A 25,601-nucleotide genomic window follows, 5' to 3' on the forward strand; every position below is an offset into this window, starting at 1 on the left:
ACTAGTAGGACTGTTAGGAATTATTCAATATTTGTTAAACTTTACTGCAACACCTATACTGTGATATTGTGTAGCTTTCCGCTGTCCTATTTTTGTTTTGTTTTTTTGTTGTTGTAACTATATTTATAAAACCAAATAAAAATTTATTATGGAAAAAAAAATCATTAGATAGTGCTGTTTGTTTAATTTGGAAAGCCCAGCCAGCCCTGCTGCCTAAGGGGTCTATTTAGAAAACTTTCCTATGACAAATGTCACAAACATTTGTACCGGCTGCACAAATTTTGGCTGTTAAAGTAAACCTATTTTTTTTTTTCATTTTGGATAAAGTAAGGATTATACCCCCTGTCAGTTTATTTTTTCCAGCTGTGTCCCATTGGGGAGAATTCCCTTCACCTCCTGTGTCATAGCCAAAACTTGAAGTGAGAGGAAATCCCACCAAATTAAGGGAATCCCTATGGGACCCCCAAGTCACCAGACTTAGTGTCCACATTGGAACATTTACCCTCTATTGGGCAGCACAGTAGATAAATGGTTAGCACTTCTGCCTGGCAGTACTCAGGTTGTTGGTTTGAATCCCAACCATGGCATCACCTGTCTGGAGTTTGCATGTTCTCCCTGTGCCTGTGTGGGTTTCCTCCAGGTACTCCAGTTTCCTCCCACACTCCAAAGACATGCTGGTAGGTTAATTGGCTCCTGTCTAAATTGTCCCTAGTATAATATCATAGGAATCAAACTATTACAGAACTGAAGGCCAAAATTCGTGCAGCCTGAACCGATATGTGTGACATTCGTATAACGACTGTTTTCTAAATAGATCCCTTAAGAAGTAGAGCTAGCTGGGCTTTCCAAATAAAACACACAGCACTGCCTAATCGTTTGATGGCACCTTGTCATCAAGGATGGATTAGTTGTGAAATGTTTGTTTGCAAAATAAAGGTTTTGTCTAAAATTAGAAAAAAATACAGTAATTTGTTTAGCATTGGATCCTTTATTTAGTGGTTAAAATGGAGTGTAAGTCCTTTGGAGGTTGGCATACTTGCACATTATGGCATATTTACCTACAAAGGTTCTCTACTGCAGTACTGACCGATGTAGGCTGTCAGTTGTCGCTCTGTCTTGCATCACCGCCATCTCCTCCGCAGCTTCTTCTGGGTCCTCCATCATCTTTTTTGGTCAGTGGGTGGCAACTAATGATGTACCTCTGGCTCATGTATTCTGTGGCCAGACTCATCCACCTTACCAACCGCTCCGTATCCGCCTCCCCCCCTCTGCCAATCCCTCCACTGGCTTCCGATTGCCCAACGCATAAAATTCAAAATGCTAACACTGATGTACAAAGCTGTTCATAACACTGCCCCAAACTACATCACCGACCTGATATCCATCTACCACCCAAAACGTACTCTCCGCTCCTCACAAGACCTCCTACTCTCTAGTTCCCTTGTCTCCTCCTCCCATGCCCGCCTCCAGGACTTCTCCAGGGCTTCCCCCATCCTCTGGAACTCACTACCCCAATCCATCAGACTGTCACCTACCCTCCTCACCTTTAGGCGCACCCTGAAAACCCATCTATTCAGAGAAGCCTACCCCACCCTCACCTAACTGCTGATCTGCTCCGCTCCCCCCACCACTCCATCCCCCACAGCTATTTCCTCCTGTACCACTATCCCCTCCCTCCTAGATTGTAAGCTCCAAGGAGCAGGGCCCTCGAATCCCTCGTGTATTTTATTGTATTGTTACTGTACTGTCTCGTGTATTGTCTCCCATTGTATAGTACAGCGCTGAGCAAACTGTTGGCGCTATATAAATACTGTGTAATAATAATAATAATGTACACAGAACTTACATCATCCCGGACCCCGACTCAGTTCATAGGCCAGGATATGTGCTTTCACTTGGCGTGCTTTGTGTATTTCTTCCAGATCTGTGCAGTAATCCAGCATGATACTTCCCCTCTGCGCAGAGCTTCCTGTAATAAAGACCGCTCACTGCTGCTCTCTCTCCTTGTACAGAGTGGCTGGTCTTGTCTCCGCCCCATTCTGTAGTTTTCTGCAGGCAGCCTGTAGAGGGCAGGACCTGCTTGGCCCCTCCCACTGCTCTGCTTTCTGCACAGGCTATGTGCAGCACAGGGATGATGTCACTGCTACGTTTACAAGATAATAACTGGGTTTGCAAAAGGAATTTAGTGCTCACACAGTGGATTTATATCCTATTTTGCTATGAGGACTATATTAACCACTTGCCTACTGCGCACTTATACCCCCTTCCTGCCCAGGCCAATTTTCAGCTTTCAGCGCTCTCACGCTTTGAATGACAATTTCGCAGTCATGCAATATTCTTCCCATATGAAATTTTTATCATTTTTTTCACACAAATAGAGCTTTCTTTAGGTGGTATTTAATTATCACTGGATGTTGCTATATAAACGAAAAAAAGCCTGAAAATTTTGAAAATAAGTTAGTTTTTCTTGGTTTTTGTTTTAAAATGTAGCAAATAAATAATTGTTCTTCATAAATGTAGGCCAAGATGTATTCTGCTCCATTTCTTTGGTGAAAATTACCCAAATCAATGTTTATTATTTAGTCTGTAGGAAAGTTATAGAGTTCACAAACTATGGGATATATCTGACTTCACTGATGTGCGTTAATGAGGCTGCACTAATAGGCATTACTTATGGGCGCTGATAGACAGCACTGATGGGCGCTGATGAGGTGGCACTGATAGGCATTACTTATGGGCGCTGATAGACAGCACTGATGGGCGCTGATGAGGTGGCACTGATAGGCATTACTTATGGGCGCTGATAGACAGCACTGATGGGCGCTGATGAGGTGGCACTGATAGGCATTACTTATGGGCGCTGATAGACAGCACTGATGGGCGCTGATGAGGTGGCACTGATAGGCATTACTTATGGGCGCTGATAGACAGCACTGATGGGCGCTGATGAGGTGGCACGGATAGACAGCACTGATGGGCGCTAATGAGGTGGCACGGATAGACAGCACTGATGGGCACTGATGAGGTGGCATGGATAGGCAGCACTGATGGGCACTAATAGGCTGCACTGATGAGGCGGCACTGGTGGGCAGTGATGAGGAGGCACTGATGATGCTGCACTGATAAGCAGCGATGAGGAGGCACTGATAGGCGGCACTATTAGGCGACATTGATGGGCACTGATAGGTGGCACTGATGGGCATTGATGGACAGCACTGACTGGTGGCACTGACTGACAGGCAATGACTGGTGGCACTTTTGGGCACTGATGGGTGACACTACTGGACACTGATGGGCGCAACTGCTGGGTGGCACTGGTGGGAGGTACTGATGGGCACTGGTGGGAGGCACTGATGGACACTGCTGGGTGGCACTGCTGGGCACTGATCATCAGTGCCCTGATGATCAGTGCAGATGTCCTCTGTGACAGTTGATCGTTATCGGCAGTACTTTCCTCACGCTGTGACAGTGCAGCTGATAACCGACAACTATATTTACTCCGTGATCTGCTGTGTCATTGGACACAGCTGATCACGTGGTAAAAGGCCACTGTGATTGGCCTTTTACCTCATCATGTGATCAGCTGTGTCCATAGGACACAGCGATCACCGCCAGCGTTCTGGGAGGACGCCATATGACCCCCCCTCCCAGAACTGGACAACCGCGCTGTAGCCATCATTTGGCTATAGCACGGTTGGCAAGTGGTAAAATAAATTTTTCCATCCCTGGAGTTCAGCTTTAAGGGACCAGGCAGGAAATGTTCTTATGATTTGTTTGGGATCTTCTATTTACTTTCTGGTGGGTTTTTTTTCCTGTATAGTCAGTTAAATATTTACAGTGTATGAATAACTGGGCATGTGTCTTTTATGCACTTACTATAATAAACGTTTCATTAAAAGAAAGATCACTGCACCAGAGGAAATTAGACATCTGCAAACATAATGAGAAACATCACTTTTCCTCTTATAAATATTCAAATGTGCTGCCAGTATAATTGCTTGTCATCACATCATTATTGGCGGATTTAATCACTTATTTCTTTTATTTTAAATGATGGAGAGAATTAGTTTAAGCACTTCAATACCGGGCACTTTCACCCCCTTCCTGCCCAGGCCAATTTTCAGCTTTCAGCACTGTTGCACTTTGAATAACAATTGCGCGGTCATCCAACACTGTGCCCAAATGAAATTTTTATCATTTTTTTCACACAAATAGAGTTTTCTTTAGGTTGTGTGTAATCACCACTGGATTTTGCTATACAAATGAAAAAAAGACCGAACATTTTGAAAATAAATTAGTTTTTCTTAGTTTCTGTTATATAATTTATCAAATAAATAATTGTTCTTCATAAATTTAGGCCAAAATGTATTCTGCTCCATTTCTTTGGTGAAAATAACCCAAATCAGTATTTATTATGTAGTCTGTAGTAAAGTTATAGAGTTCACAAACTATGGGATATATCTGAAAATCAATCCTGATGTACTGATGACCCGAAAATGTTTAGGGCAGTACAGATATCCCCCCAAATTACTCATTTTTTGGAAAGTTGGCAGTCATTTAGTAAGAGGCATGTCAAGTTTTTTGAAGTTGTAATTTTTTTATCATAATTTTTTGGAAAGTGAAGACACTGAAAAAAAAAGTTAAACTGAATGAAATAGACTCATTTAGTGTTTACAGTTGTGATTAGCTGTGATTGGCCACAGCTAATCACATGGTACAGATGGGCTGTGATTGGCCCTGTCTGCACCATGTGATCACTGTGACCAATCACAGCGAGCAACACAATTGTGCATAATGAATGGCAAGAATCAAAGCCATTCATTGTTTACAATTGTCATGTGATCTGCTGTGATTGGTCTCAGCAATCACATGATATCAGCAGCGGGCCAGTACAGTGATCTGTGACGAGCTGTGTCTGGTTGACACAGCTGGTGACAGAGAGCTCCAGCAGCGCAGCCGTGTTGCGGGAGTATGTAATATGACATCCACGGAAAAAAAATGTGCCCACAATGATAACTGACTTCAATGCAAAATTATGTCCCATTGACTTCAATGCAAAATTGCGCTGCACTGAATTAAATGCAAAAACGCCCCCTATGGACTTCAATGCAAAATCATGTCCCATTGACTTCAATGCAAAAACCGCCTCTATTTAAGTTTTTTAATTTTATACATGTTTCATGTTATTTTTGTGTTACTTTCAATAGAAGTTATTTTACATTACTGGACTGTATTTTTTAAATTCATATTATTATTTAAAAAGTCGAATATTGTATAATTATATATAAAAAATACATTAAAAAAACGGTTCATTTCGGTTTTGGTTTTCAGCCAAGTGCATCCTGAATTTTTGGTTTTGGTCCAGAATTTTTATATCAGCTCACCACCCAGAATGATGAAAGTCTGGCATCACAGAAAAGTGGCTGGACAAAATAACAAATCATTTGGCAGATATGATAGAATGCATTACTAAACCCACAACAGTAAATTCAGTCTGTATATGCAGTAAAGCATGCTTGATATACTCACTGTGGAACCTAAGGGGTTAATCCTCTGCACTGTGTAAAAAGGCGGTTTGATCATTTCTTCTCTGTTCATCCCCCTTTTCAAGTGACCACCTCATATCTCCAGATTGAACCGTAGGCATGCACATGCTCAGTTTGGTGTGTATTGCTAGAGAGGATTTTTTGTTTTCTTGAGAGAGTGCATGTGATTAGCTCAGGCCAATCAGCACTGTCCAGACAGAGGTTAGGGGATTTTCATCCTCCTAGAGCAGAAAGAAAACTCCTCCTGCAAGCTTTAGCTAGTGCTGGGCTGGACACTGATAGAAGTCACAAGACTACTGATGAGAAAAGGTATTTAGCAGTTTATATTTACTAAAATAATTGCATTTCCATGTTGTGTCTACTGTGGGGGACCAGATATAGTGAATGCAGGGTCCTGGGTTTAGTAACACTTTAAATGGTGTATTTAGCTGTTTTCCTGGAAAATGGCGGCCGGGATGGAAGTGGTTAAGGCTGGACTCCAGTAAAACAGCTAAATACATCATTTAATGACACATATGCATATCTGCCAAATGATTTGGTATTCTGCCCATCCGCTTTTCTGATACACACACTCCTGCCAGACAGCAGAGCCAGGAGGGTTACATCACTTTCTCTGCAGTGGTTCATTCACATGGGTGGCCAGGGACAAACAAAAAATAATGTAATTGGGCTCTACTGTATATTCTGTGCTCAATTGTAAATCATTCAATGGAAAATACTGCATTTGGCCACTTGATGGAGGTAGGTATTATAGGAAATGTCTTTGATGCTTTGCTCCATCTAGTGACTAAATTCAATATTTTGTGTTTAAAATCGCTGATTTACAAATGAATAACAAATTCCTATGATGCTTTGCTCCATATAGTTTGCTCTAAAACCATTGCACAGACCAAGTATAACATATTTGTTATTTTAATTAGAAAAAAAAAACACAAGCTTTACAGTCGCTGTAACTGCTTTGCTGTCTATGTTTACAGAGCAAAAAGTTAAAAGTATTTGACGTTTGTAAATTAAATCCATTTTGATGTTCATTCAACACAGGTGCCAACTCCAGAGATCCGAGCCCACAATCTACATTTTGATTTGTCAGCCTATGGAATCGATGTTGCCAGTGGTGGAAAGGATACCTTAAACAAGCCAGGATTTCACCTGAAAATCTATGGGACCTTCCGCAATCGATATATGGCTTTAGCCTGCCCGGCTTCAGACTCTAAGGTTGTTCGCTTTCTGAGATACACTCCCAATTCTGCTGTAAGTTGAGAAACTTTATATGAAGAGAGAGTAATCAGTGATGATGACGGGAACATGTGTATATGTTTCTAGAGGCTCTGCCCATATGGAAGAAAAATATGTTTGAAATATATTTTAAAAATATTCTTCCCAATTTTTAAAATATATTCTTCAGATTTTATTAACATATAAAAAAGTCAATTTAACATATATTTTTACATATATTTGTGAATTAATTCCAAAAATGTAAATTTGTATTTTTAAAGACATACAGTATATTTGAAATGTATTTTTAACCACTTGACCTCCAGAGGATTTACCCCCCTTAATGACCAGGCCTCTTTTTGCTACTCGGCGCTGCACTAATTCAACTGATAATTGCGCGGTCATGCAATGCTGAACCCAAACTAAATTTACGTCCTTTTTTCACACAAATAGAGCTTTCTTTCGGTGGTATTTGATCACCTGTGCGCTTTTTATTTTTCACGCTATAAACAAAAAAAGGCCAAATATTTTGAAGAAAAACAATATTTTTTACTTTCAGCTATAAAAAATATATAGTAAACTCAAAGTTGGTTATAAAGTTAGGCCAAAATGTATTCTGCTCCATGTTTTTGGTAAAAAAATCCCAATAAGTGTATATTGATTGCTTTGTGTGGAAGTTATAGCGTCTACAAACTATGGTATAGATCAGGGGTGGGCAAACTTTTTGACTTGAGGGCCGCAATGGGTTCATATATTGGACCCGAGGGCCGGACCCATAGTAATTCATCCCCCATAGTAATTCATCCCCCATATAGTAATTCATCCCCCCTATAGTAATTAATCCCCCATATAGTAATTCATCCCCCATAGTAATTCATCCCCCATAGTAATTCATCCCCCATATAGTAATTCATCCCCCCTATAGTAATTCATCCCCCATATAGTAATTCATCCCCCATAGTAATTCATCCCCCATAGTAATTCATCCCCCATATAGTAATTCATCCCCCCTATAGTAATTCATTCCCCATATTGTGTCAATTCACTTACCTTTGCTCCGCGCGTTCCTCTCGCTGTGTTCCCGCACCGTTCCGGTCTTCAGGGCGGACTGTGAGAGGAGCCTAGCTCCCCTCATGTTCGTCACGCTGCCCCGCCTATATCCTGACAGCCAATGTTTGCCACGCTCCGCGGGCCGGATTAAAAGGTCCGCCGGATCGTATACGGCCCGCGGGCCGTAGTTTGCCCTTTGCTGGTATAGATACTGCAATTTACGCCATTTTTTTGCTATACAGCGCTTCGCTAGTTTAACGGACAATTGCGCGGTCATGCAATACGGTACATAAATGAAATTTACATCCTTTTTTTCCCACAAATTGAGCTTTCTTTCGGTGGTATTTGATCGCCTGTGCAGTTTTTATTTTTTGCGCTATAAAAAAAAAGGCTGACGATTTTGAGGAAAAAAAACAATATTTTGGACTTTTTGCTATAAAACATGTCCAGTAAAAAAAAATTTAAAAATCAAATTTAGTCATAAATTTCTGCCAAAATGCATTCTGCGACATGTCTTTGCTAAAAAAATCCCACGATACGTGTAAATTAATTGGTTTACGTGAAAGTTATAGCGTTTACAAGTTTTTTTATATACTAATAATGGCGGCGATCAGCGACTTATGGTGGCGATCAGTGACTTATGGTGGCGATCAGCGACTTATGGCGGGACTGCGGGACTGCGGCGGACATTCTGACATTGGGGGGTACTGACTTGGGGTCACTGACATCCCCAGTGACACCAATACAGTAATCAGTGCAAAAAAAAAATCACTGACACTGTACTAATGGCACTGGGGAGGAAGGAGTTAAGTTTATTATTCAGGGAAAGGGTTAACTGTGTGAGGGGAGTGTTTTACTAGGGGGCGGGGGTGTGTACTGCACGGACACGCTGATCGGGAGAGAGAAACTCTTCTGTTCCAATCAGCTTGTCGTGGAGCTGTCAGGGAACTGACAGAAAGCACAGCTACTGCAGCTGTGCTCTCTGTCAGTGATTGTTGCCGATCGCCGGGACATAGCCGGTAACTGACATCCACGGCTGTGATCGGCGGGACAGGTAGGGCGGCGGCGCGGCTCACGTGTGCCCCCTACCTGTTTACAAAACACACATTTTAAAACGTGGTTTTGCCCAGCCGTGCCGCCCCGCCGCCGTATTTATACAGTGGCTGGGCGGATTGTGGTTAAAAATATTTTTCATATATTTTGTAATAAAAATGCATTTCAACATGCAGTGTGTATATATATATAAATATATATTTTTTATTTATTGAAATATATTTTGTAGTATATATATATATATTTGGGAAGCATATTTTTAAAATATATTTCAAATATATTTTTCTTCCATGTTGGATGGCATTGAATCAGTGCAACAAAGGGACATAGGGGTATGTGCATGGTGATTGCCTATAAAGTTTTCACTACTGTGAAAATACAGATTAGTTAATATGAACCCATGATGTACATGTAGGACAAAGCAATAGGTTTCAAGCCCAACTCCAGTAAAAACTAAAGCACCTTAATTGCAGTGAGGCTGTGCCTGCACTGCAAGGGTTAAGCGTTCATTTCTGTCTATGGGATAATAAATGCATTTTAATTAATGGATCCTCCATCCCAGCAGACTGCACTCCTCCATACTCTACTGGTGAGCTGTCCCTCAATGTCCTTACTTCCAGCACAGGGCTAAGGGTGTTGGTGCCTGATGTTGGTGCCTGTTCCTGCCCAGCATTGGCTCTGACACATGGCAGGTTGGGAATCTGTAACATGATCCACCATACCCCAAAATGAGCAGGAATTTCTCTTTACCCTTAACAGTGGACAGATTGGCTGGGGAGTGATGGGTATTAATGTCAACTCATTTAGGTGCTGGATTAAGCTCTGTGGAAACCTCTCTGGAGGTTTCTCATGTGCACACTCTAGAACAGGGGTGTCAAACTGGTGGTCCTCCAGCTGTTGCAAAACTACAAGTCCCATCATGCCTCTGCCTCTGGGAGTCATGCTTGTAACTGTCAATCTTGCAATGCCTCATGGAACTTGTAGTTTGGCAACAGCTGGAGGGCTGCCAGTTTGACACCTGTGCTCTAGTGGGGGAACATTGAACTAAGTGGTGTGCAGTGTTTTTTCTAACACCTTCAAAAATATACTCCATCTTCAAATGGAAAGGTCATTTTTTAGTATTTTTAAATAAAAAATGCAATGTTTTATATATATATATATATATATATATATATATATATATATATATATGTGTGTTTAATGAAAGTAAAGTTTTCAAACCTTGATATCCAGTCTTTAATTATTCTAACTTTAATTGTGTAGCCTTAAGCTGGCCAGACACTAGTCGAATTTTGTTTGAAATGTTTAATTTCAAGAACATTTGTTCAGCTTTCTGTTAGTGGGGTCAAATCGATGTTCACTTTCGACAACAGAAAATTTTTCTCAAGTAAACAGATTTCTAACAGTGAATATAGTTTTATTTTGACTAATTACCTTCATTCCAGAATGTAAATGTTAAGAGCAAACAAAATTTGAAAGTACCGGTACTTTCAAATGACATTTGTCAAGTCACCGAACATATCGTGAAATTTAGCATGATGTTCATACGAACCTTCATACAAACGTTCGTTTAAAAATGTAGTAGTGTATGGCCAACTGGATTTATGAAAGACTTATATTCACTCGCTTAGCTTTTCGGAGGTTAAATACGTGAGCAAGACAACTTTTTATTCCTGTCCCTGTTGGATATTTTCCCACACTTTCTGTCCTGGGACAAAGCTACGGGGAAAAAAATATACTAACACCTCACCTCATTCTAAAACTGGAAAAAAAAATTTGGCTTGGCGTTTTAATTTAATACATTTGTTCCTATGACCTCAGTATGTTCTTGTTTCTTTAATCAGAATTTGCCTAATCAGCTGGTAACAGTAATTGCATCATCAATATGCGCGTATGCATTGAGCCAATACATTTATACTGAGCTAAGAGAAAATTTGTATTCTTAGCAGGACAGACGTTTTTAGAAAAAAAGTACCCACTGGCACAATTTAAATTCAAAATCTGTTTAAGGACTTTCTAATCAAATAAAAATATGGTCAAAATTCAGAGATGAACTAACGAGTCCACAGAAAAATCGAGCTTTTGAATATTTCAAAAATTGTTGGATTCCTTGGCTAGTTTTCTTAGTAAATCTGGCCATGATGCATTTTAGAGCTTATTTCAATTTTTAAAAAATAATATGTTGCTTTGACCAAATATACAATAAACAGTATTAGAAGAGACAAATAACAAGAACTATAGCAGTTCATCATTTCATGCCTGTTTCTTTAAGCAACACCCTACCTCAAGTCCAAAAACAGAATTTCATCTGAAGACATAAAGAATTACATAAACCTACAAACAAATATTTAATATGTTGCAGTTTACTAGTCCTTAGATATGGTGGTTGTATTTGTTTTTTTTTAGGCTTTTTTCTTTTATTTTTACCTGCTGTTCCTACCAGTGACACTTCTGGTCCTAGGGTGAGAAGGCTTTCTCCCTGTGCTGTCTCTATGAAGGAGTAGCATTGTTGGACTACATGACACCTCACCCTCTCCTCACCTCCATAAAAATATGCTTTTTATTGTTGAAGAAGTGGGTTGTAGAAGTGGGAATCCTCCATTGCTTTGAGGGATTACACAAGCCTAGGTTTGTAAGGGGGTCCCACTGACTGTGGCTTTGGGAAGCAAGCAATCAGGGGGATCTCAGGTTTGTCTTTTTTATTTATTTATTTTTAATCCAGGTTTATTTGTGAGTAAGGCAGCAAGCACAAAGACGTACAGACGTACCTCGGTTTATGAATTTAATTCGTTCTGCGGGACTTTTTGCATTGCAAAAAAATCGCAAACCGAAACACGGTTTCCCATAGGAATGCATTGAAAACCAATTAATCCGTTCCGGAGGTCAGAAAAAAGTAAAAAAAAGTATTTTATCTGTTCAAAACTCTTTATAGAGTGCATAAATACTGTACAGGGACATGATTAAAAAACAATTTGTAAATGCATTGCAAACCAATTAATCCGTTCGTATTGTGAAACAAATTTGTAAACCGAGGCATTATTTTCAATGGATTTTGATTCGTAAACTGAAAATTACGTTAACTGAGGTGATCGTTCGTAGTGGAACTCCTAGATAAAGACATACAGATTAACTACCCGCCAAACAATAAATAATATAAATATATCATATATTTATTCTGTCCAGCCAATATTGTGATTCACACACTTCAGCCGCACTGTACAGTTGGTAGGTGGCAAAATAAACAGTACAAAAAAAGTGATGCCATCTATTTGGCTTTGCAGTGGCAGAAGTCTTTGAATTACTAGCTGAACTGAATTACAATTGGAAAATACATTCATTAAGTAAGAGTAGTGGACGTTTGGAACAAACTTCCAACAGGTCTAAATTTAGACAAGGTTAAAATAAAAATGAGGTCACAGACTTGATTGATGACTCATGATTCTATGTTTCTGCATTTCTTTTGCTGGTTTATGCGATTCACATTAATTTTTTTTATACATTCTTTTATTTAAAGATTATAAAGTTTTACAATGCAAGGAGGACATATACTGTATAAGTATGTTTAACATGAAAAAATCATATGAATAAATTAAATAACAGTAAAATAAAAATGTTCACAGTATTACTAATGAGATGAGATTATAGAGTGTTATGAGATAACACACTGGTTGGGTTGCTGAGATATACTGTACAATCAGAGAACAGACAACATGTACGAAGTGGAATCAAAACGTTTTGAGACTAGCTTTGTAATACACCAACAGATGGCAGCACAAGGCTGCACGCACAGTCACAGGGAGCACCAACATTCATAAGTCAGTGTGCCAAAATGCTGTGTCCATGGGGAGCTGTGCAACTGGTGCTATATTGACCACATGCGTTACCACGTATGCTATTTCATAATGGACAGCAAGTTAGAACAAAGAGCAAAAGTAAAATTCTGCCTGAAAATGGGCAAATCTGCCATAGAGACGTTTGACAAGATTCAGAAAGTTTAAGGTGATGCTGCAATTAGTTGTTCGAGGTGTTATGACTGGCACACGAGAGTGGAAGAACATCACTGGAATCAATGAGAGATCAGGAAGACCTTAAATGATCTAAACCCCCGAAAATGTTGAAGTATTGAAAACATTCGGCAACTTGTGCATGATGATCTTCAGAGAACAATCTACAACATTGCTGCCATTGTCGGGGTGTCATGTGGAACAGTCCAGGCAATCCTTGTGTGATTTAAACATGCATCGTGTTGCTGCCAAGTTCATCCCCAGGCTGCAATGATCTCACTTCTACACCCACCCTACTTGCCAGATTTGGCCCCTGCAGACCCCTCTGCCCGAAGGTTAAGATCCAGCTCAAAGGTCGCCGTTTTGACAACATTGCGGAGATCTGCTGCGAATAGTGGAAGGTGCTTGACACACTTCGAAAAAAGACTTCCAGGACACATTGCAGAGGTGATAGGAACGCTTGGGGTGCTGGTAGCACCTGGTAGCTTTCTTCCTCCTGGCAGCTGAATGTAGAGCAAAGGTAGGTGAGTATATGCTGCTGGAGAGGTAATTAAATCTATTGCTTTGTGGGCATGGACAAAAACGTTTTGTACACGGGGCCTAACCAATGTACCCGAGAATTGGCAGGAGTGAATTCTTGTGGATACTTAAATAATGTTCCTAGGTAAGGCATTTTTCCTGAAGTTCAGCAGCCCTGAAAGCCCCTGCAGATATCCAGCAGCCCTGAAAGCCCCTGCAGATATCCAGCAGCCCTGAAAGCCCCTGAAGATATCCAGCAGCCAGTGGGGGACTGTTCCAAGAAGCTGTTAGGAGAGACACCATGTAATGGGAAACGTATTCTTTCCCTCCCCAACAGGTACCTCTCCCTAATTCTGCTCCTACTCTCTCCCTAATCAACTGCGGCTGTGTCCCTATCCTACTCCCACACTGCAGGTATTCCTAATGATGCAGAATATTTAAGGACTTCTGTGCCAAGATGGCTGCCCAAATATCACAGGATTTTTGCATGCATTAAAGTATAACCAAAGGCAAAACCTTTTTTTTTTTTAGTTTTGGATAGAGTGGAGAGGGATTAGAAGGCTTGTCAATTGTTATTGCTGTCTGTGTCCCCATTAAGGAGACTCAACCTCTCTATTTGTCCTGTTTACCGTTATCATTGAAAGTGATAGTAAAAGAAAATCCCAAAATTTGGGTTGTCGCCAGAAAAGTAATAGAGGGAAAATCTTCCAATTGAGTCACTAGTTCTGGTGACCCGAGGGTCCCGAAGACATTCCCTTAATTAGCAAGGATTTCCTCTCACATCCTGTTTGGTTATGGGACAGGAAGTGAAGGGAAATCTCCTCAATGGGAGACAGATGGTGAAACTTTTTTTGAAAAGGGTTATAACCCACCCTTACTCTATCCAGAAAAAAAGTATTTGCCTATATATAGCACTACCCTCTTAGGGGTCGCTATGTTGTGGGTCCCCTTGTAGTTCTGCAATGTCAGGCAACACACATTTTCTTCAGACCTTGCACACTGGAGGCAGTAAACAATCCTTGAGCTTGGGTTTTTTGGGTTTTATTCAGGGGTATTGAACTTGGATGGGTTGAGGGGTGTATGGGATGCCCAAGGAACTGTGAACTTGAGGACAAATCTCCTTAGCAACTACAGTATCTAAAGGTCTATAGACAAACAGTCTCTCCTTGAAGAACTCTCCAGCCCTTCTGGTGTACCTCCTCAGACCCCAGATGAATCCTCCTCTTCACCCAGCTACCTGAGGGAATCCCTGAGAAAGGGGACCCAGAAACTTCCACTGTAGTGAAACAGCCCCAGATGAGGAGCTAGTTGGGTTTGCCACCTAACTTGCATTCTCCCCTTATCAGGCCAAGGGGGTGTGGGATTACTCACTCAGTCCTCTTCTGGAAGCTTGTGGGTTGGTGGCTGCCTTCAGGCCTTTCGCTGGGCTGGCTCCTTCTCTGCTTCTCAGGCTGTCCTCTCTCAGGGGATGGTTGAGGCTTAGAGATCATCTTTCCCAGCTGTTGCCTTCAGGTAGGCTCCTCCCTGGGCCCCCTCCCAGGCTTCACATTCCAGCCTTCTCAAATCATCTTCCACCTGACACTGACACCCTGATCAGGCTCTCCCATACTTAAGGGCTGCCCTGACCCCATGCCAAATCTCCTGCTAGGGGATTGGTCAGAGTCCCTTGAGTATGCAGATCAGCCCCTCCTCACCACCACCCACTGCCTTCTAGAAACTTCTCAAGCTTCTAGAGCAGGGGAAGGTATCAGGGAATTGACATGCAGTCCTGAGTACTGGCCTAAAATTGACCTGGCTGACTCATACCCAGGCTGACTCATACCAGGCTGCTATCCAGCCTCTTAACTAAAAACCTAGCTAGCTCCCCTTGGCTAACTAGAGGGGAGCTACATTTAGATCTACTTTAAGATATGTGTCCTCCTCAAGATGTCCACCTGGAGCCCATAGCAGGGGACAAATTAGTTCTCAATGGTCTCTTACAGGCCTGAAGAAATGGTAGTGTCACCTTCAGGTTGGTAGATATACTGCAGTCCAACACCAGCCTATAAGTTTGTTTTCCCTAAATCATCAGTGTCGCCAATATGATCAATTTCTTAACGACAGTCCTCTCTAAATTATGAAGACATTGATGTGACCTTCACCATAGATTCACTGCAGGTGTATCTACCTGGTGAACGTGTTTTAATCATGCTGATCAATTTACCTAAACTGAGTGTCTAGTAAATGTCACATTTGTTGCTTTAAAATATGCCCCTTCGAGGGGGTGGACTGTGCAATATCATAAGAGGCTGCAGCCTCTATCAAGAACACTGTAGGAAGCTTGCAGTAAATCTTTCTGCCGTTGATTTAAATTGTTTGTATTATTCCTTTAAACGTGAAAACTCATCCTTATTTTTATCCTTATGTCCGTCCCTTGTCTTATTAATATCTTTTGAATGACCTCAAATGTTCCAAGGAAAAAGAATCTTCTCTGGTCTTTGCATCTGTCACGAATGAACGTGCTTGTGCAGTTCTGTTTATAAATTGTACTTGATTTGTGAGTTCTCTTTGCAGGGTCTGATATTACTGCTCCTCTCCTCTCTGCTTAGTGAGAGTGATAAATTGCATGCTTCAAGAGATAGCATCTGGGAGAACCAACTAGCTAAACACTGGTGTGATCTACCGCAAACTAACTGCTGAGCTGTGGTGGTCAGCCACAAATAAGCTCATCATTTAGGAGTATTAATACAGTTTGAAGCAGAAGTCCAGGTTAAATATAGTCTAAATACTAGAGCCTTGCGTTTTCTTACTTCAATCCTATGGGTCTATATATAAAAAAAAAATCTGTGGGGGAATGTTTCCCACACAACCCTCCTGATTAATCCCTGTATTTTTTCTAATATGTTTATTTCCTATGATTTTCAGCCCCATCTAGTGGCCATAATGCAGTATTTTTCTGAAACACTTCAGTCAGGAAAATACCATAATATGTTCACTAGATGGAGATGGCTATCATAGGAAATAAACCTATTATACAAATACAAATTGTTTGTGTATTACTTTAACCACTTGACCTCCAGAGGATTTACCCCCCTTAATGGCCAGGCCTCTTTTTGCTACTCGGCGCTGCACTAATTCAACTGATAATTGCGCGGTCATGCAATGCTGCATCCAAACTAAATTTACGTCCTTTTTTTCACACAAATAGAGCTTTCTTTCAGTGGTATTTGATCACCTGTGTGCTTTTTATTTTTCACACTATAAACAAAAAAAGGCCAAAAATTTTGAAGAAAAATGATATTTTTTTACTTTCAGCTATAAAACATATATAGTAAACTCAAAGTTGGTTATAAATTTAGGCCAAAATGTATTCTGCTCCATGTTTTTGGTAAAAAAAATCCCAATAAGTGTTTATTGATTGCTTTGTGTGAAAGTTATAGTGTCTACAAACCATGGTATAGATACTGCAATTTACGCCATTTTTTTGCTATACAGCGCTGCGCTAGTTTAACGGACAATTGCGCGGTCATGCAAAACGGTACATAAATTAAATTTACATCTTTTTTTTCCCACAAATTGAGCTTTCTTTTGCTTGTATTTGATTGCCTGTGCGGTTTTTATTTTTTGCGCTATAAAAAAAAAGGCTGACAATTTTGAGGAAAAAAAACAATATTTTGGACTTTTTGCTATAAAACATGTCCAGTAAAAAAAAATAAAAAAATCAAATTTAGTCATAAATTTCTGCCAAAATGCATTCTGCGACATGTCTTTGCTAAAAAAAAAAACCCAATACGTGTAAATTAATTGGTTTTTGTGAAAGTTATAGCATTTACAAATGGCGGGAAAGATACTGGGATTTTTAGTTTTTTTTATACTAATAATGGCGGCGATCAGCGACTTATGGCGGCGATCAGTGACTTATAGCGGGGCGGCGGGGCTGCGGCGGACATTCTGACATTGGGGGGTACTGACTTGGAGTCACTGACATCCCCAGTGACACCAATACAGTGATCAGTGCAAAAAAAAACACTGACACTGTACTAATGGCACTGGGGAGGAAGGGGTTAAGTTTATTATTCAGGGAAAGGGTTAACTGTGTGAGGGGAGTGTTTTACTAGGGGGCGGGGGGGTGTGCTGCAGGGAACACCGCTGATCGGGAGAGGGAAACTCTTCTGTCCTGATCAGCTTGTCCTGGAGCTGTCAGGGAACTGACAGAAAGCACAGCTACTGCAGCTGTGCTCTCTGTCAGCGATTGCCGCCAATCGCCGGGACATAGCCGGTAACGACCGGCTGTGACCCGGCTAATGACATCCGCGGCTGTGATCGGCTGGACAGGTGGGGCGGCAGAGCGCCTCGCGCGCGCCCCCTACCTGTTTTAAAAACACACGTTTTAAAACGTGGTTTTGCCCAGCCATGCCGCCCTGCCGCCATATTTTTACAGTGGCTGGGCGGCATGTGGTTAATATCTGTGCAGTAATTCTGGATGAAACAACTCTTGCACTTTGCCTTTGTGTAATGTAAACCAAACACTTCTTCTCTTTCTCCTTGTGCAGGGTGGCTGGTCTTCCATCCAGCCCCATGTAATTTTCTGGTGGCCTGTCATGGTTAAACCTTCTGAATCCCACCCACAGTTCTGCTTTGGCCAAAGACTATGTGCAGCCCAATGATAATGTCACTGCAACTTTTACTAAGTTATATCTGGGCTTGCAAAGGCATTCAAAGCATACAAAGTAGAATTCTACTTTTGAAGCTGTTGAAGAATAAATAGATTTTTTTTTTGTGCTTGAAGGTTAGTTTTTAAACAAATCCATTAGTGTTAATCATTAGTACCCATAACCATTAGTTGAAGAGAATAGTCCATTTTATTAAAGCGGAGTTCCAGTTGAAAAAAAATAAAATAAAAGTCAGCAGTTACAAAAACTGTAGCTGCTGACTTTTAAAATACAGACACTCACCTGTCCCACGGTCTAGCGGTGTCCTCACCACGGCTGGTTTCTCCGGCTTTCTTCTCTCCCTGGTGCCGGCATCTTCAGTGTGGGCACCTGGGTGTGACAGCTTGCGGCTTCACAGCCGGGTACCCACTGCGCATGCGTGAGAAGCGCTGCGCTTTGTGAATGGCCCCCGTAGTCGTCTGGGACCTGTCACGTGCCCCAGAAGACTACAGGGAGGGAGGGGGGAGGACAACTTCGGCTTCCGATCGCCTAGGCGAAGTGGGAGCGGGTACATGTCAAATTCAGGTACCCACTCCCCAAAGGTGCCAATCCTTAATGGGGAACTCCTTTTAGGTGGAGCTCCGTTTTAATATCCTTGTTTAAATTTACTATCTGGGAAAAGCACTGTAACCCAAAAAAACCCAATCTTCTTTTATTATGCCAAGCTCAAATGCTGCACAATGATACCTGATATTATGGGGGAGATTAACTAAAACTGGAGCACCGAGAATCTGGTGCAGCTGTGCAAGGTAGCCAATCAGCTTCTAACTTCAGTATTTAACCTTTGGCAATAGAACCTGGAAGCTGATTGGTTTTTATGCAGAGTTGTACCAGATTTTGCTCTTTCCAGTTTTAGTAAATAACTCTTTATGCCTTCCTCCAAATCAATGCATTTATGATATTGGTTTAGGTGCAACATCAGCCATATATTTTTCGTAGGATAGGTTGGGGAGCGGGTAGAATCTATGTTCATTTTTAAGTGCTGTCTTTGTCTATGTTGGAAAGATTTTCTTATACTGCCTGTGAGGTCACTTGTAAAAAAAAGTTTGTCAAGCAAGATTTCAGAAGTTAGAATCTTTGTTGGGGCAATTTGCTTTTACTTTTTGTTTGGATACAGAGAGCAATCCACAAAAACCCAACAGAGGTTCTAGACAAGGAGTTTCAAACTCAATTTCATTGCAGGCCGCATCAGCATTATAGTTGCCCTCAAAGGGCTGGCTGTATCTGTATGACTTCAATATATAAACATATCTACTCTTTATCATATTAAATGATTGCCTTTGCATTTGATTATTGATGGCTTTAGTAATAATGTAGCACTACCCCCCCTTAAGAGTTGGTGACGTTTGGGTCCCCCTATAGTCTTGCACAGCCAGGCAACATGCATTTCCTTCACTTAGACTTGCATCCAGGAGATAGTAACCAGTCCTTGAGCTTTTTTTTTAAGTTTTATTAGGGAATTTAACTTGGATGGTTAAGGGGTGTATGGAATGCCTAAGGAACAGGGAAAAAAACTCCTTAGCAACTATGTACTAGTCTGTACAGCAAAAATTCTTCTGGAGAGCTAGCCAGCATCTCTTGTAGTACCACCCCAGACCCCAGATTCTCCTAATCCAGCTGTTCTGGATGAATCCCTGGGCAGGGGATCCAGTGCTTCTGGTGGGTTGCTGGCTGTTATCAGGCCTTCTAGCTGGTCCGCTCCTTCCCTGCTGCACAGGGAAGGAGCTGCTCTGGGGGCCGGTGAAGTCCTGAGCTTTCCTTCTTCCAAGGTCATTTTCCTGTAGGTGAGCCCCTCTTCATCTGGGCCCCCTCCCAGGCTCTTGCTCTTCAGCTTCAATCCAGAAGGCTCTGTCACGTTTAAGGGCTGTCCTGCCCCCATGCCAAGCCTTCTGCTGGGGATTGGCCAAAATTCCTCAAAAGTGTAGCTCAGCCACTACTCACCTCTGCCAACTGCTTCTAGAACTTTCTCCAAAGTTCCATAGCAAGGGGAAGTCTCAGAGAGATGGTCTGCAGAGCCTCTCAGCTCTAACCGAAATTTGACCTGACTGTTGCACCAGGGTGCTACTCAGCCTTTGACTAACAATTTGAACTTTAGCTCCCCCTAGCTAACTAGGAGGGTGCTACAATAACTTAAGACTTAAGCTGTGAAAGACGGGGTACACTAACACGGAGCCTACTTGCACTCCTGTAGCAGATGATGCAAGCCTGAAAAGGAGGGTAACACACCGCTGGTATCATCCAGATATCATGGAGACTGCCATAGTTCTGCCATGGTGTTCTTTATGAGCAGTCTACAATTAAAGCCATAGTCCCCCTTGCAGGTTTAAGCCATAATGTACTAGTATGAACTACATACTAGCACATTATGTCAGACTTGCCTTTAGAATGGATTGTTCCAGCAGCGCCCAGTCACAGCTGACAGGGATTCCATCTTCACCCAGTCTTCTTCCAGGTTCACGGGCTCTGACCATTTGATTGGTTAAGCTGTGATGATGTCATTCCTGCGTGTGCACACAGGAGCCTTGGGCACGGCGCAGAGCTCTGAAGGAACAGCACGGATATGCTGTTCCTTCAGAGCGCATGCACTGGTGACAGCAATAATTCTCTTCTGGAGACTTAGGCAGCATCTCCTGTAGTACCGCTCCAGACCCCAGATTTTCATAATCCAGCTATTCTGGGTGAATCTCTGGGCAGGGGATCCAGTATCTGCCACTTTAAAAGAAGACAGTCCCGGGTAGTAAGGTAATCCAGTTTCCCACTGAAGTGCTCCTTCCCCTTCTTAGCCCGGGGGGGGGGGTGCAAGTCTACCAACTCAGTCCTTCTCCTATGCTGCTGGTGGGTGGGCGGCTGCTAACAGGCCTTCTAGCTGGGTCGCTCCTTCCCTGCTGCATGGTGGTCCTTGTTCTGGGGGTCGGTAAAGTCCTGAGCTTTCCTCCTTTCAAGCTTCCCTGCCTGTAGGTGAGCCTCTTCCCATCTGGGCTCCCTCCCAGGCTCCTGCTCTCCAGCCTCTCTTCTCCATCTTCCACCTGAACTCTCCTGCTGCTGAACAGGCTCTGTCACTTTTAAGGGCTACCCTGACCCCATGCTAAGCCTCCTGTTGAGGATTGGCCAGGATCCCTCAAAAGTGCAGATCAGCCACTCCTTACCTCTGCCCACAGCTTCTAGAACTCTTTGCAAAGTTCTAGTGGGGGGGGGGGGAGGGTTTCAAAGAACTGATCTGCAGAGCCTTTACACTATGACCACAATTTGCCCCGCTCTGACTGTTGCACCTGGGCTGCTACTCAACCCCTGTCTAACAATTTGTGATCTAGCTCCTCCTAGCTGCCTAGGAGGGTTCTACATACGAAGAGATTAATAATAGTACATACTTTCAATATACTGACAGGTATTATCAGCAAAAGGGCACAGTAAGAGTCCTGGTGGATATGTGTACATACAGTATACCTGGGTGTATATATATATATATATATATATATATATATATATATATATATAAACAGAGATGCTTCCAGATGGTTGTGGCAGCGAAGTCTGGTCTCAGGGGCCGATGAGGATGATGCAGTGTCTGTCTTTGTGTCGGAGACCTGAAGACAAGATCAGTGGTCACTGGGTTATCCTCCAACTATTGTCCAATCAGCCTGGAATGGGGCTTCTCACCAGCAGGAACTGTGGTGTGGCACTGGAACTTAGAGTCAGCCCATCTACTTTAGTCCCTCCCTAGTAATATCCAAAATCACAAGAGCGGTATATAAACTCTGTTGAAATAAACAGGTTCACTTACTAATATACAGCAAGGTGACCACCACATACATACAGTAGCACAGACCTAGCTATTTGGCACTGTGCATGTGAGATAATAAGAAATACAGGACAGAGATACTCTGTCACAAGATTTCAATATATACTTACCAGCTTCAGATAAACTATTAAATTATAGGAATACTTTCATATTGGTCTCTTCTGGTCTAAGACTTAGTAGCATGCACAGGTCATGAGACTTTCTCTCTCCATTTTCTCCTTCTGGGACTTCACTGCCAATGATCCAGGGGCCGGAAGTGCATACATAATATATTTACATGCATTTACAAATTCAGAGAGCAGAGGGCAGCAGATCTCTAGATAGATAGAGAGAGAGAGAGTATAGAATGCCAGGGATGAGTCCTGGATGGGAGACATATTTCCTCACTATTTGAGTTGTGCTTCCTTTAAGGGAGATGACATGAATACCATTACTGAGTATTCAGGGGTTCTCACTCACACAGTCTGCCCGGAGAAGAGAGGATTGAGTGCTCTAAGGATTGGTAAGTCCTCAATTAGGTGCTGGAATTTGGAGGATCGAAGAGACTTTGAATGGGAAATTGCCTCCAATCCTGATTACAGGGACTTTTGTCCTGAAAGGGTCAACTCATCTGCAGTAAAGTCCACAACAGGAACAGGAAACTGACAGCAGGTGTCTGTGAGGCAGTGTGGAGTGGTTTACAGCTATTAGTAAGTGTGAACTTTCTGACAACTGAGACACTGTTTGCTGAACTCTGGCCACCTTCACAGCATCCCAAGGCAAAGGATCCCTACACCCTGGTGGGAGATTGGTGTACTGGTGGTGAACCAACGTTTTTCAGTATTCTTATTATACCTGACAGTTTTGTTTTTTTGAAGGATTGTTTTTGAGTACACAATAAAGACTGCTTGCTTTTACAAATGGCTGGATGGTGATACCATTTATTACAATAGATATGATTAACTTTTGTGATATCCGAAACGCTTACATAGTTGTAATATGCAACTGGAATCAGGGTGTTATCACTACTTTCATTTCTAGTCTACTAGTAGTATCAAGAGGAAATGGGAGATATATTCTGCATGTTTCAGTGTCAGGCATGGACTAAAAGAGATTCCCCAATACTGCTCGGTTATTATGAACCAGGAGCACAGCCAGAGTATTAGGAGTACCTCCAACTTCTAACCCAGGCTTTCTCAAGTTTTTCAACACAGAGGAACTCTTGAAATAGGTTTCTTCTCCAAGGGAATCCCTGTCCAATATTACTATATCTACAACTCTTGATACATTAGTGTGATGATCAGTGGGAAGAATGCTTCTTTCACTCATGGTCATGGGCTATAATTACCCCCTTATAGATAGCTAAAAAGATCAATAGTGTCAGTGGAAACTTATCTGAGAGGCAGAAATTGCTCAAGGAACCTCTAGCAACCCCTGGAGGAACCCTAGGATTCCATGAACCCTTGATGAGAAACCCAATTCTTACCTATCTCAGCAGTAAGCAGTGTTAAGGTCTACGTGAAGGCAGAAAGAAGTCACAACACCTGAGAACCCCACAGCTAGTATACATGGACCAATAAGTCCCAGTGTGCAGTCTACACAAATGTTATGCTTGTTCCTTCTTTGTCCGTTGTCTTTCTAACTGGAAGATGTTTTATCATTACTGCTTCCAATTCAGAACCTGCCTCTTCAAATTTCTCATAATTGTTTTCACATCCATTGTCTTGGGATCAGCAGTTTTACTTTTATTGGACTTCATGGAGGATTGGTTAGGTTGGAAGTCCAAGGTAGCTGATGTTGGTTTGGGCTGTGATGTTTGTTGGTGACCATGTCTTTGGAGTCTCCACAGTGAATGTTATTTGAGAGAAGGTTCTTTAGCTTTTTAGGAGAAAAAGACTGGGGTATAAACAATGTGGAGACATCCAGTATCCTGTTTATTTTAATCAATGGCCCATTGAACAAAAGGAATGATGTTTATAGGTCTCTTCCATTGTCTTGGGATCAGCAGTTTTACTTTTATTGGACTTCATGGAGGATTGGGTAGGTTGGAAGTCCAAGTTAGCTGATGTTGGTTTGGGCTGTGATGTTTGTTGGTGACCATGTCTTTGGAGTCTCCACAGTGAATGTTATTTGAGAGAAGGTTCTTTAAAAAGAAAAAGACTGGGGTATATACAAAGTGGAGACATCCAGTATCCTTTTTATTTTAATCAATGGTCCATTGAACAAAAGGAATGATGTTTATAGGTCTCTTCCATAAAGAGACAGTAACATATGACAATAAAATTAGTATCTTCCATATCCATCTTCCATTTTTCCTTCCGTCTCACTGTACCTGTTGCCTAGGTTGCTTTACTGTATATTGCAACCTCCCATTTATAAACATATTTATAAATAAGACATACAACGTTTAAAGGTCATTTTTCTGAATTTTTTAGCTTTAGCGTAATGAGTCACTGGGCTGTCGGCAGCTTCATTATTGTGCCTACAAATGGTGAGTCACAGGCCTCTTTCTAGTCACTAGCCTGTCTTTTCATCTGGTTACCAAGTTACCAAAGAAGAGGCACAACTGCACTTCCTCAATTAACTCCTGTATTGCCAGAGAAAATATCTCATAACTTTCTGTTAACAAATACCAGTTCCTTAATAGATAAGTAGATAGCTATGGGAAAATATGGATACATTGGGATCATGGGGCTGATAATGCTGAAACTGATAGAGTTTCATTAAAGCTGTTATCGCTTCATTAATATATTGCTTCCACCTTGTAGTCATCTACGGAAATTATTTTTGGTACTGGTATATTTAACCTCAAAGCAGAATTTAGATTTTTACATCCAAGGCTACATCCAAGGCTACAAAAACATCCATGGGCTCTGGGCCCAGAACTTCGAAAGGGACAACTCATATAAAAAATACAGTGTTCTCTATATGTGACCCTACATTTTCTTAAACTTAGTAATGCAACTCTATACTTGCAAAAAGGAAACAAAAATCTAAAAAAAAGAGCTTGATAAAGTTGTTTTTTTAGGTTTGGATAGAATGGAGATTGATTAGAACACTTGTCAGGTTTTTTTTGCTGTCTGTGCAGCTGTTAGGGAGATTCACCCGCTCTATTGTTTTACTATTATATTGAAAATTTTAAGTAAAAGTAAAAGAAAATTTAAAATTTTGTTTATATTTTTATTTTCTAATTTTTAGCTATACCTAAAAGAACTCCAATCATTGGCACTTTAAAGTCCCCATGATTGGGGTTCTTTTTGGTATAGACATATATTCCAGGGATGTTGGCATCTACTAAAAATACCTGATGGTTATTTTTTCAATACTCTAATTTTTATGTTTTCAGGGTATACTTTTACGAATTGCTTTGATGTGGAGTTCAGTATTCTTGTTTACCAAAATCATGCTCTCAATTTTCCCATGTACAGGTCATGAAGAACATCTTTCACCAGTCCTTCAATGTTTATAAAACAGACATTGAGCCCAGAATGAGTGATTTATCCTTTGCTCACCTGCAGTGCAGTCGCAGATTATTTGAGATCATGCTTTCACACAGGAGGGTAACATCTGCTTTCATTGAAGGCATCAATGTTGTGGTCACTTTAGAGGGAGAAGCTGCTCGGATTCTTAATTTTGATACAGGTAGGTCTTTTTGTTTTCTAAAGGTAGACAGCCCCAATATGTAGCAAATGTAAAAGAAATTGTGGAGCACTCATTCACATGCTATGGCATTACTCCAAGTTAT

The 25,601-nt window shown here is 41.5% G+C and overlaps 1 protein-coding gene across 2 annotated transcripts in view; it reads left to right on the forward strand.

The window, feature by feature from the left end:
• The window catches only part of LOC149452088 (uncharacterized), a 102,614-nt gene that overhangs the window by 64,802 nt on the left and 12,211 nt on the right, over positions 1 to 25,601 (forward strand). For both annotated transcript variants that reach the window (XM_089689816.1, XM_089689815.1), the window contains 2 exons: positions 6,588 to 6,797; positions 25,285 to 25,498. In XM_089689816.1, coding sequence (XP_089545942.1) covers positions 6,588 to 6,797; positions 25,285 to 25,498 — 424 coding nt within the window. The remainder of the gene's footprint in view (positions 1 to 6,587; positions 6,798 to 25,284; positions 25,499 to 25,601) is intronic.

The sequence above is a fragment of the Staurois parvus genome, unplaced genomic scaffold (assembly GCF_062004578.1).
Source record: "Staurois parvus isolate SC_StPar_1 unplaced genomic scaffold, SC_StPar_1.0 ptg000498l, whole genome shotgun sequence".
Classification (NCBI taxonomy): domain Eukaryota; kingdom Metazoa; phylum Chordata; class Amphibia; order Anura; family Ranidae; genus Staurois; species Staurois parvus.